This window comes from Andrographis paniculata, unplaced genomic scaffold, assembly GCF_009805555.1.
Source record: "Andrographis paniculata isolate CXL003 unplaced genomic scaffold, ASM980555v1 Contig95END, whole genome shotgun sequence".
NCBI classification, from domain to species: Eukaryota; Viridiplantae; Streptophyta; class Magnoliopsida; order Lamiales; family Acanthaceae; genus Andrographis; species Andrographis paniculata.
In genome coordinates, this window is record NW_026137634.1 from 302,376 (window position 1) to 315,065 (window position 12,690).

The following is a 12,690-nucleotide window of genomic DNA, read 5'->3' on the forward strand; positions in this document are numbered from 1 at the left end:
AGTGAGTGAGTCACCGTCAGTGCCCCACCACTCGGAGTTCACCTAACCATTTGCACATCTGCTACTGCTCTGCTGCAACCAAAGCATACAATACAATACAAAAATACGTTACCAATATATATATATATATAATTCACACATCGCCATCCCTCTCTTCTTCTTTCTCCCTCTGCTTTTGCCTAATTTCGCTCTTCCTTCCTCTAATCGTCTCTAGAACAACACATTAATCCATCCATGGAAAGGAAAATAAATTTGAGAAACAGCTTCAGCTGGAGTGAAATGAAGAGAAGCGAATCCGCTTTGGCGCTCGATCAGTTCTTAGCATCCGAAGAGCTGAGGAAGCAGATTCAGAGTCATAGCGAAGAAGATCACCACATCTTCCAAGAGGTTTTTGACTCTCGCCATCTTCTTCTTCTTTCGCCAAATTATCAAAATTCGGTTAGTACTGTTCTGTTCATCGCTGTGCTCATCTGAATTGAAATCATTGGTGCGAACTGTGAATATTATGATTATGATTATGATTATTATTATTATTATTATATTTATTCCTCTCCTAATTATAGTACAGTAGTATTTATGTTTTTTACCACACAGCCGTTATCTTTCAACGGAGTAACGAGCTCCAATCCAAGCAAAGGTATAAATCTATTTTGCTTTTTAAACTAAATTAGGTTCAATTTACTTACACTACTTTTATTATTATATACAAAAAATACTATTAATAGGTCTGTGAATTGTGATGATGAGTTGGAGAGCACAATAAACTGTAGTTCAGATTAGTGAAGAATAATTGACAGAATCCAGATCCAGATCAAAACCCAATAGGACTTTAATTTCATTTGTTTTTTCAAGTTTTGGAATTGTTATTTTGTTAAAATATTGCATACGCAGCATACATATGTATCGTAGTACATCTGCCTATTATTTATTTATCTGGTCGAATATTGAATGTCCAAATAAAGCAAGCGTTTCTTTACTTGCTTTATCAGTCAAAACCAACGTTTAAAGTAAGACTTAGCTTTTATCATAGTTTATGCTTTATAATTTAGTAATTCTCATTGCACGATAAAATTACAGCACATTGTCGAGAATTATTGAAGGATTGTTCATAACTTACTCAGATCGGCTCATTTAAATTCGATCAAAATTTATTTATTACATTAATTAAGTCGAACATAACTTAATTTTATATCATTATATTTAAGACGAGCTCAAACTTTACTTTCTTTTTTTACTCGAAAATATTGTAGTGTCCTAATGAATGGTATAAATAGTTCAATTAGTACTTTTATATGCATAATTATATTTATTTTGTAATATTGAATCTAATTTTAATTTTGAGCTCAAATTATAAATTTTCTAATGAGTCATTTTTGTATTTATTTTAATTTTGAACTTACATTGCTTATAATCCTGTTGTTGAACTTAGATCTTATTGCATCTACATTATTAATAACTTAGTTTACAATGATTTGTTATTTCAGAAAATTTATAAAGGATCAATAGAAAATCCATCTCCTTCACAAAAGATCTTTTACCTCAATCATTGTACCTCTTCTGCATGGATGGACTCTCAATCATCAATTTGTGGTAAATGAAATATTAAATTGTTGATTGTTTTAATAGATCGAGTATATATATTACATATTTTATGTGAATATATATTGTATTTTGTTATGTTAATTGAAAAATGTATTAATATTTTACTTTTTTTTTTTTTTGATAAAAAAACACTTGTGTTTAGATAATTATATCTATATTTGTAGAGACAAATTGGATTGAGCTAGATTAAGTACTTCGACTTAGAATTTGATTTGAACTTTACTAATATATATATATATAACCAATTGGTTCAAAATTAAACATATATATAATAGGAAATTGAGCTTGAATTTAATTTTTATTATAAATTCTGCATATTGAGTAGAAGGAAGCCATATTTCCCTTCTTATAGAGCTCAAACTTCACTCATTTTGTATAATAATGAGTCATGTTTGAGAGTCATATCAATTTTAAGTTGCTTATAACAGTATTTTTTTTAACATTCTTCATGGTAAATGGAATGCTTACTTCAATAGATATTTAGAGTTTTTGTGTAACATAAAATTCTTTTACTATGCAAGTTGCAACAACCTTTTTATACTAAGTTTTAATTCAATGATGAGTTGATGTTGTTTGCTTCTATATATCCTACTCTCCTATAATCTTCTAGTTGACAGCCCGATATCCGTCAACAACTCAAAGGATTCGTCACACGAACATGAATCGGATGAAGACGAGCAAGAGCTTGAAGCTGGCCCTTGCGAAGAAAGCACAAATCCTGCCTACATCAAACGCATGAAGCGGTGCACATTTTTACCTATAAAAAAAAAAAAATGAAGGGGTTTTGTCGATATTTCAAGGATATTATTAATATCTAACGCTGTAAATATTGTTTTAGGATGGTTTCGAATAGGGAGTCCGCGCGTCGCTCAAGACGAAGGAAGCAAGCACATTTAGATGATCTCGAACGCCAGGTGATTAATTATAAGCTAATAGAATTCTTCGATTATATGCATTTTGAGTGTTGTTCGTGATCGAATAGGTTGAGCTATTGCGAGGGGAGAATGAAACATTGTTCAAACAACTTGCAGAAGCTACTCAACAATTTAAAGATTCTACGATGAATAATAGAGTCCTTAGATCGGATGTTGAAGCCCTAAGAGCCAAGGTACCATCGATAAGCAAATATGTGTCATATACATCAGCATATCTTGACATTGATATATACATACACCGTGTTTAGGTGAAACTAGCCGAGGACATGGTTACCCGTGGCTCTTTGACTTCGAGTTTGAGCCATCTTCTTACAAACTATTTGAACACGTCCCGCGACTTCAACAACAACAGCATGAACCGTGTCGATACCATCTCCTCGATTATGGCTCCTTGCGCCTCGGTGGACAACAACAATTCTCACTTTCCTGTTGCGCCCGAACCAAACATTGGAGTTGATCAAAGCAGCAATGCCTCGAATGGAGCCGTGCTTCCGGAGATATGGGATTGGAAACCGGACACAATCGCTCCCGGGTTGAAATAGGCCAGGTTTTTTTTTGTTTGAATTAGTTTCATCACATGTCCTAATTTGAATCTTTGTTAGAGTTGTTGCTAAATTATTTTTAGAAAGCTACCGTGCGCAGAATTATGAACTTTTGGAAGAAGAAACATAACCGGGTGGAACATTAATTCATTTGAATGTTTGATTAGTTTGGATTGGTTTGTGTTTGTGAAGGGGCCGAGTATCATTGAAACTATACTATACAGTAAACTAGAATTGAAAATAGAATAGAATAGAATGTAGAAGATTGATCAATTGGTGGGTGGTGAGTGAGCAAATAGCAATGCATTTATGCATGCCATGAATCAAAATAATAATAATAATAAGAGTGGTGGATGATTTCAATCAGTTTGATCTGGAAAGGTGACGCATCTGTAGACTTTGCATTCTGTGCAAATCACCAATCCAATCTGCAATGAAATCATCATATCATTGCTTCAATAATATTAATTGATTGATAATGTCCCAAATTCCCAATCCTCCCAGCAAATTGAAAAGAGAAGAGTAGAGTAGAGAGAGATGTTACAGCTCTGCAAGAAGGGCATCTTCTGTAAAACCTTTTACTAGTGTTTGGGTCTCCTCCTCTGACATTAATCTTTTGGCCTTTGCAGAAGTCACAAATGACCCATCCTTTCCCACTGCAGCATTCACACATAACCCCAACATCCACCTCCTCCTCCTCCTCCTCCTCCTGCTGCTACACACGAAACAACCACCTCATCTCAACATACATACATACATACATACATACATACACACTATTAATTACATACATATATATATATATATATATACCTGTTGGTGAAGTGGGATGCAGCAATTGAGGGGGGGCCTCTGCTTGGGATTGGGCTTTCTATGAAAACTCATAATAATCCTCCTCCTCATCATCCTACTTGAATTCGAATTTGAATTTTGTGGGAATAATAATAGCAATGATAATCTGGGAAAATTGAGAGCCATATTGGTATTGAAGATCATTTAGGATTCATTGATATAATGATATTAGGGCAGGGCATCCTTCCTTGTTTTATCTTCTTCTTCTCTCCTTCAGCCTTCAAGCTCATCCATCACCACTTGTTTTTTGCTCTTACATTTGCCACCAACGTCCTTCATTTATTACTGAAATTGCCACGACCCCCACCTCAACATTGATTACGTCATATCATAAACTTTGGACAGACATTTTCAAAATCACATCAAATATATATATACACACACATTAAATATTATTTTTTAATTATTTGACTTTTTTTTTTAATCTTGTCTGATCGAAACCCAACTTTGTTTAATATACTATTATTAACTAAATGCTTTTTTTTGTAACCGAAAATTAAATTTTGATTCAACAAAGGATACTTTTATCATTTTAATAATTTAATTAAATATCACATCACTTGTACATTTTAAAAATTATATATAAAAAATAATAATTAAAAAAAAATTAATAAGATTTTAAAAGGCCACATTTCGTTGACAGTAGGATCATTTTTGGGATAAGCAATCTACACTGTGTGTGTTAGATATAAACACTTAGTATTAGATTTAAAATCTATTGCATAAATTCTACACAAAATCTAACCAAAAAAATGTAACAACATCAAGAAATGAAATGATCCTCTCCACCATGCTCACTAAAATACTCAAATCAGTTGCATTCCTGCACCAGATCACAAAGCTGGTTAAGAGTCTCCGAAATTTTACCGAGGCAGTCGATGAGCTGATCCCCTTGCCGTCTCGCAAATTCAGTCCCTACAGCTTCACCATTCTTCTTGTGGTCTGCGTCGTCGTCATTACTTAGTTTTCCTTCCAATATTGCATGAATCTGCAGAGCATTCTCCTGTAGAATTTTAGCCATACTTAGATCTTCGGTCTCTGAAGTGCCCTCCGCCATAGTTCCAACAATCGTATCTCTATTTCCTGCATTCTTCGGTTCTTCATGCTTTATTTTTGTGCTCGTGAAGTATCCCCATGGAATCCGGGCTTCAAGGCTGCGCTTTTGGCGCTTCATCCTAGTCTTCCGCTTTCTAGATCCTGATTGACATAAGAAGGAAATTTAGTAGATACTCTTTACATCCATTGCAAAATCCGAAGTTGAATGTCTCGTCTGTGTAATTTTCCTTACAAGGAGTCAACAACAGAAACCAAGATTCGGAGATATACAAGAGATGCAATCAAGAAGACTTGTTCTCTAATTCAAAGGGCTCGAAGAAAAACAGGTTCTAAAGATGACGACTAAATCTTAGACATATAACTGATGCAGCAAACCTCGAAACTCACATTATCATCAATCTATTGTCTAATAAAACAACCTACTCGTTGATTCTCAGAATCCTAATCGACATAAGTTTGGGGTTATGGCTTTTCAAAAGCATCCGACAAATGCAAACTGTTCACTAACAAAAGGTTTTCCATCTCATTCAAACAACACCCTAATAATACCATATTTGATCAACCCGCCAATTTGTTAAAATATGCTCGGAGAATTGTACGACGCCAACCAATATGGCTAAATGTAGTAAGGGCCATAAACACAACGATCTTATGTGGAAGAACTAACTCAAAACTCTTAACATCATTGATCAACAACACCGTTCACAGTATCCGGCTATCAAACAAGACAATTATGAGATATGGCCTTAAATAATCCAAATAACAAAGTAATGAAAACAAATTCTTACTGCAGTTTAAGACTATATTCCAAAAGTTAAACCATTGAAGCAGGATCTCCAGATTCGAAGATTTCAAGATCTTCACTCCATTCATACTACATTTCCTATGCCATAAGACCCAATATGTGGAACTGCGTGAATTTGAAATTAATGAAAAATGGCCAGAATTTTAGCTCCAAAACTTCATGTAATCTTCCCTAATTGTTCTTTCACAGGCCGAAAGAAATGATCATCACTGACAAATTTCTAAAGAAACTGAACTGCAAATGGAAACCTACCATCATCCTCCATTGGTGTTCAATTTTCTGAAATTGGAAAAGCATCAACAAACACCAAGTATAATTCAAGCATTGAATCTAAATCTTTAACAAGAACGACAATTACCAGTTCCGAGGAATAATTTAGGCGCATGTCGCTGCGTTTCAAGTTCAGAATCGAGGTCGGTCTCCGTAACTACTTGCTTCTCATCCATCGCCACCGTCGCCATCTCCTCGCGCTCCTCTGCACCACCGCCGGCGTTCTTCGCGCTACCTCTGACACACCTGTCAACGCTCTCGAACAGCTCGACTGGGAACAAAAAATCTCCCGTCGCATCATCCCTAGCCCGACGGTAGCTGCTGAGCAGCGCCTCCCAGTGACGCTTGCACTGATTCAAGCTCCGATTGACGTCTAGGGAGTTGCAATTCTCGACGATCTGCTGCCATTTCTGGAAGGAAGGAAGAGTGGCGCCCCACTCGGCCTCGACGGCGCTGATCTCGTTCACCAGAACTAGGGATTCCGGCACCGTCCAGTCGGGGGCCGCCTTCGATCGCGTGCGGTGCGATCCCTCCGGTTCGTCCATTCACTGAACGTTGGAAGTAAAGAAAGAAATTTCAAGTTTTTTTTTATAAAGGTTAAATTGGGTGTATTATTATAGATATTAAATACGTACAAAATATATATATATATTCTTTTTTATTCAAATAATGATATTGTTACGCGCATAATTATAAGTATTTATATAAATAAATGAAATAAAATATTTTAAATATGTAAATGAATCCACCCATACCACCACGCCCATTTATACCACTAAAAAATATTTTACATTGAGCCCTCTAAAAATGATATGCATTTTTAAATGAGACCGTAAAAGCGCATTTGATGAAACAGCGCTTTATAACTTATAAAAAGCGCTGTCAATTGCGATGAAGTATTTTTTTTCATCGGAGAGATGAATCGCAAATTCGGCGGAGGTAAGCAACCTACCGGAACGCCGTCGCTGGCATGGTCCTGCGTCGTCGTCGTGGCGTCTCTTATCGCCGGAGCTTCGATTGTGCACAATATCTACAAACCTGATTTGGTATGCTTCTTAATTTCTTCACTGCACTTCCCTATTAAATGTGCTTACGAGTTGAGAGTGTTCGACGAAATGCCTCAGTGAACTATCCTTTTAACCTTTCGTAATCGTGATTGCGGATTTCGCAGAGAATCCCGGATGCAGAGGACATCGGTGGTCCTGAGCAGAAACAAACGGAGAGTTAACTTCCCAGATTTTCAATGTGAGTTTTGTTTTTAAATAATGTTGATGGTTGAGAGAATTATGTTCTCTGTGGATCGATTGCTGCTTCAATTATGTTCATCTTGTTGAATATTTTTGTCTGATTTTGGCATATATTCCTTTAACCAAATGCGGTTTCATCATCGTAAATTGCAAATGTGTGTGATCTTATTCTTTGACCTCAATTTTATACTCTGCATGAACACGAATACACACATACATACGCCTTGATTGAATTTGCACGCAAACAAATCTTTAATATGTATGTATTTAGAAACACAAATTTCATCTCCAACCTCGAATTTTATTTTAATTTTTTTTACCACACCCAATTTTTTGGAATACTCGGAAGTCGAACAAATCTCAAGCCTTCCTAGACAAACTGTAACCCAATTGACTCCCCAACCTTTAATTTGACTTGTAGAATTTGTGCACCCCTTTTTGGAACTCAGAAATCCAATGATATGCACATCCAAACAAGTTACGATTCCATGAAGTTGTAAACTTCGTATTATTATTATTATTATTATTATTACTACTACTATTGCATATTGCATAGTTCAGTTTAACTATATATATTATATATTAATTATATGTGTAATTGAGATCAACAAGTCAACTTGGGAAAAAAGATTGGATTTTGAAATGTCTGTGGACCAAACAAAGCCAAAGGGTTCCTCCTAAATATGAATGGGCAAGCATCCGCTCATCTACAAAACTGAATTACAACTGAAAAGCAGCAGCAGCAGGCTTGGGACTTTAGGGGAATGAATAGACTCTACTCTGTCTCTAGACATAAATCATAATCCCCTTCTAATAAATTTGCCTTTTCATCCATCCTCACACTATGCTGCTGCTGTCAAAGGTCAGTCAGTAATCCACAGGGAGAGGTAATAACAGAATAGAATGGACAAATAACAAAGTTATGGAAAGAAAGTGCAATCATGGAATGGAACACATCCTTCACCCCCCACCCCCACCCTCAAAACACACTTTTCTTGATATTCAACCCTCTGTTCGACAAAGTCTGGTCCGGTACCACGAAAACCAACAACATCCTGGACAGAGCAATTTCAAATAACCATGCCGCCAGATATAGAAGGTCTTCATTACCATGCTATCTCAGGTTTCAACCATAGGCTCGGGGTCAGATGACTCAGCGAGCTGAGGTTTGCTGGATTGCCTAACGGAATTGAAAAGAATATCCTTGATGACCTGAACAACAAAGTAAACACGACACTGGCTATTACAATTTCAAGGCCCTTCCTATCCACACAAATAAAGATACCACTTCACTTACCTGTGACATCAATCCATGAACTTGCTCGACAGTTATCTTGGCGCTGTCACGAGTAATCTTGGTGAGTTGAGATTCTTCCTGAAAAAAGTGTGGATTAGGAATTATTGGTGATGGTATAGAGCCGAGATGTCAATCATCATATTAAATGAATAGAAACCTCCAGGTAATAATAAACTTAAGTACTTAACCATTTGGATGGCACAAGAAGCTCAAATCTCAGTGGGAGCATTCATAAAAAATTTCTTTATGATTCAGCCATCCCAATGTAATTCTCAATAACTAGCACAAATTTGGCAACAAGCTAAACTGTGGATATTCCAATACACCGCTAGAATGAGAAATTCCATTGATATACTATATCACGCTAAAATTCCAATAAGATGGGAATGAAAAGGAAAGCCAAAATCAACACATATATACCCACCAATTAACTATAAAACTAGCATCCTTATCAATGTTCTCAAACCACAGTAAACAATAAAATTGACTACGAAGTTACTTTGGTAGTAGACAACTGAAAATTTTTTTTAAAAAAAAAAAAAAAAACAGAAAGTACCAAAGCAGACATAATTGTAAGGAAACATAAAATAAGAATCAACTTCTCTCCACTCCTGGAAGTACAAAGACTTTATCCCCCAATTATCTAGAGATGATATATATCTTAACTCTGTTAAGAATATAGAATTATCATATGCATTAGACCAAAAGTGGGTTGATTGTGCAATGATGTCGACTAGTATAAGTAAACAAAGATGTTCGAGTTTCCAGAAACTTTTGTTCAAGGACTTGAAGAAGTGCTGGTGACAGAGATGGGCAAGCACCATTAGGTGTTTGATAACCCATCATATGAACACAATTCAAATGTCAACATAAGAGACATGCTAATGAAAACCTAGGTATTATTTAAATCCTATAATGCACAAGATAATAGGAAACCCAGAAATAAAGAATCATGGAGGCTCAAAACTGTAGAAAGCAAAAATATTGTGAAAATATTTATTATTTTACGAACCTCTTTCTTCCTTTGAGGAGCTGTTATCAAGGACCCAAAGCGTGAATGAGACAACTGATTCTCAGCTTGCTCAATTTTTTCAGCTGCAAGAAATTAGGCAAGTATAAAAAATTATCATAAAACTCTCCATCCAACGTGCAGAAAGAATAAAAAAGACACATATTTGGTGGACTTGTATCAATGACCCATAACACAAATGATTCAACAGTTGGATGGAAATGACGAAATTACCTAAATCAGATATTTGTCCAGCAACATAGTCGCCGTTACCCAGTAAAGGAGAAGAAGAAAGGGTATTAACCCAATACTTATTCCACAGAAGATCCAAGAGATGACAATCAAGAGATGACTTAAAATATGTAATATCCAATGCATAATACTGCAAATAACAGGGCTCGACATGATCAGAAATTCTGTAGAAAAGAGTCTCAGAGGCATTTCCAAAAGCATATACATCCCCACACTGTAATCACCTGTTTGCAGTGAACACCGAAGTCCTCAATTTTGTTCAATGGGATAGTCTGGTACTCGGAGACAGGCTCATCCGGAGGCTTGTACCCTTCCGGGTATGTCCTGAAAGCACCTATATCAACTTTCCCAGCAGAAACAGTTCTTGTTGGATCAATGACAACTGCCAGGAAGGGCTCCTGGTATTGCTGGTTAAGCATTTGTGTGGTAACATCAATACCAGAAAGCCAACATCCGTAACCTGGATGCGAATGATACCATCCTACCACATTCTCCAAGCGACCAGCCTTCATCCAACACATCAAAAGCCAGAAACATTCAATGTAAGCAAATAATTATCAAGAACATATACATTTGTAGGTTCAACAAATATATATATATATATAGAAATATATTTATATATATAGGAAGTTCCACAGCTCCAATAAGATGATTACTAACCAATTTCTTATAAGACAGTTATCCAAATGGTTTTAAACAGATTCTCTTAGAAAACTCCTATGGTTACCTTCTATCAAAGGAATAACCGTGATGCACTAACTGTTTTTGTATTGTGCGTCATCATATTCTCCATAGATTACACACAAAAATTCATTGAAATCTCTGTATAATTCACCAACTCTATCAAAATTTCGCTACAAAAATCACCAAAAGAACAACAACAAAAATTCAATAAAATATAAAAAATAATCGAGAAACTAGTGCACACCTGTTTGTTAGTCTGCGAGTAATCAACCATGTACTCATAGGCGTCGGCCTGCGCATTAACCCTAGTCTCGGTACCTTCGACGGGGAGTGCGAAGGCGTCCATCACGATAATCGCGTCCCCGTCGGTCTTCCCCTGCATAAGCCCCATGACCTCTATCGTTCCGCCGGAGCGCGCGTGAACGACCATCTTGAGAAGCGCGAGCGCGGAGATTTTGACGCGCTTGAAGTAGTGAGGGTCGTTTGCCCAGGGCTTCTCCTGCTGGAACTTGGCCTGCGCCGCCTCATCGTAGTAAAATATTGCGTCGGAGGCGGAAGAGTCGGCGGCGTCGGTGGCGGCGACGATGTTGTTCTCGAGCTCCCAGGTCTGGCGCGCGATCGTGGCGGAGGAGAAAGGATCCATTGTTGAGGTAGAGAGAGAAAGTGGGGCGATGTGGTGCGGACCGGTGTTGGGTGCAGTGTAGGTTAGTGTAGTGTTAATCGGACTCGGAAGTATTATTATAATTATAAAGCAATTTTGGGTAGGTTAGGTTTAGGTTTAGGTTTAAGTGGAACGACGACTCTATATAGTATATAGTATATAGTATATACTTCTATTTTATCTGATATTTCTTTTAAACAAAAAACTTTTCTAAATGATTATTTTAATAAATTGTATGTATTTTATTTTATTTATTTATTTTTTTTTTTTATGACGTGGAACTCGCAGCAGTTATCTGAAAGTGCGAATCGGATAAATCTCCGATCGAATCTAATACCTTGCAAACCAGGCTCGACGGAAGGTCACACTAGACGAACTATGTGCGGTATAACCATGACCTCACGGTCACAAGTTCAACCCTTACACCAAGTCATCCCTTATCGGATAATAAATTGTATGTATTGAAATTATATTTTCTCACTAGGCGGGGGTAACACTAACACATAGGAAAGAGACACAACTAAACACATATGTAAATACAAATAGTATTTATGCTTCATTTGGTACGTAAAATAAAATTATAAGTATTATATAAATACAAATAGTAGTATTATTTATGGTTAGTTTGTTATAGAAAATAAAATTGGAAAAAATAAATTTAATTTAAAAATGTAAAAAAAAATACAGTTATTATAATATATTGATTAAAAATAATTAATTAATAATTGCAATTTTTGGTCTTATTCAATATTATAATTATCAATTTTGATCATATCCAAAAAAATTTCAATTTTGGTCATATTAAAAAAAAATTATCAATTTTAATCTTACTCAAATGAAAATTTATCAATTTTAATCTTACTCAAATGAAAATTTATCAATTTTAATCTCAATATGGTAGACTGGGACTGAACACGACTGTGTTGTTGAGCGTCTGTTCTTAACACAGTCATGTTCTGCCCATGTTCTCAACACAGCCATATTCTATGACATGTCCATGTCCATGTTCTCAACACAACCATGTTTTCAATATAGTTATAAATATATATATATATATCAAATAATTTTAACTAAAAAGTGAAAATGATAATAAATATGACCTAGAATATGATTATATTGAAAACATGGTTGTAAACATGGCTTAGAACATGGTTGTGTTAAGAACACGAGCAGGAACACGGCTATGTTGAGACCAACACGACTTTGTTGGCCACCTTCTGAGTCATCCAACACAGGCCGTGTGTTCAGTCCCAATCAACCATATTGAGACCGCAATTGATAATTTTTTTTTTAATGAGACCAAAATTGATAATTATAATATTGAATTGGACCAAAACTTAGTTTTGCTCTTAAAAAAATTGTTTTCATCAATCTCACCAAGCAAATACTCTCTTAAATAATTTAACTTTAAAACAATTATTTAAATTAAATAGTAAAAAAATAAAAAATAAATAAATAAATATATTGTACTAATATTC

The 12,690-nt window shown here is 35.7% G+C and overlaps 4 protein-coding genes and 1 long non-coding RNA gene across 6 annotated transcripts; 2 read left to right on the forward strand and 3 right to left on the reverse strand.

Annotated features, from left to right (window-relative positions):
- The first annotated feature begins 128 nt into the window (after nucleotides 1-128).
- On the forward strand, nucleotides 129-3,264 carry LOC127243433 (bZIP transcription factor RISBZ4-like). Of its 2 annotated transcripts, none has more exons than XM_051263441.1 (6): nucleotides 129-438; nucleotides 1,485-1,590; nucleotides 2,213-2,345; nucleotides 2,441-2,516; nucleotides 2,585-2,710; nucleotides 2,786-3,264. In XM_051263441.1, the coding sequence occupies exons 1-6, from the start codon at nucleotides 235-237 to the stop codon at nucleotides 3,077-3,079; spliced, it is 939 nt and encodes a 312-aa protein (XP_051119398.1). In that variant the 5' UTR covers nucleotides 129-234; the 3' UTR covers nucleotides 3,080-3,264. The 2 variants fall into 2 exon arrangements, with proteins under 2 accessions (XP_051119398.1, XP_051119399.1); XM_051263442.1 differs by having other exon boundaries at nucleotides 130-387.
- Nucleotides 3,265-3,367: 103 nt separating this feature from the next.
- Nucleotides 3,368-4,176, reverse strand: LOC127243435 (uncharacterized). The gene is made up of 3 exons (XM_051263444.1): nucleotides 3,893-4,176; nucleotides 3,624-3,794; nucleotides 3,368-3,507 (listed from the first exon to the last, which is right to left on the reverse strand). Exons 1-3 carry the CDS (start codon nucleotides 4,073-4,075, stop codon nucleotides 3,439-3,441), a joined length of 423 nt encoding a protein of 140 aa, XP_051119401.1. The 5' UTR covers nucleotides 4,076-4,176; the 3' UTR covers nucleotides 3,368-3,438.
- Nucleotides 4,177-4,540: 364 nt separating this feature from the next.
- On the reverse strand, nucleotides 4,541-6,650 carry LOC127243434 (uncharacterized). The gene is made up of 2 exons (XM_051263443.1): nucleotides 6,151-6,650; nucleotides 4,541-5,128 (listed from the first exon to the last, which is right to left on the reverse strand). The coding sequence occupies exons 1-2, from the start codon at nucleotides 6,605-6,607 to the stop codon at nucleotides 4,743-4,745; spliced, it is 843 nt and encodes a 280-aa protein (XP_051119400.1). The 5' UTR covers nucleotides 6,608-6,650; the 3' UTR covers nucleotides 4,541-4,742.
- Nucleotides 6,651-6,922: 272 nt separating this feature from the next.
- Nucleotides 6,923-7,418, forward strand: LOC127243525 (uncharacterized). Its single transcript, XR_007837007.1, has 2 exons — nucleotides 6,923-7,108; nucleotides 7,234-7,418. It is a non-coding gene; the product is annotated as an uncharacterized LOC127243525 (long non-coding RNA).
- Nucleotides 7,419-7,926: 508 nt separating this feature from the next.
- Nucleotides 7,927-11,283, reverse strand: LOC127243599 (COP9 signalosome complex subunit 5b-like). Its single transcript, XM_051263690.1, has 6 exons — nucleotides 10,796-11,283; nucleotides 10,092-10,373; nucleotides 9,850-9,997; nucleotides 9,619-9,701; nucleotides 8,607-8,684; nucleotides 7,927-8,521 (listed from the first exon to the last, which is right to left on the reverse strand). Exons 1-6 carry the CDS (start codon nucleotides 11,192-11,194, stop codon nucleotides 8,429-8,431), a joined length of 1,083 nt encoding a protein of 360 aa, XP_051119647.1. The 5' UTR covers nucleotides 11,195-11,283; the 3' UTR covers nucleotides 7,927-8,428.
- Between the last annotated feature and the right edge of the window lie 1,407 nt (nucleotides 11,284-12,690).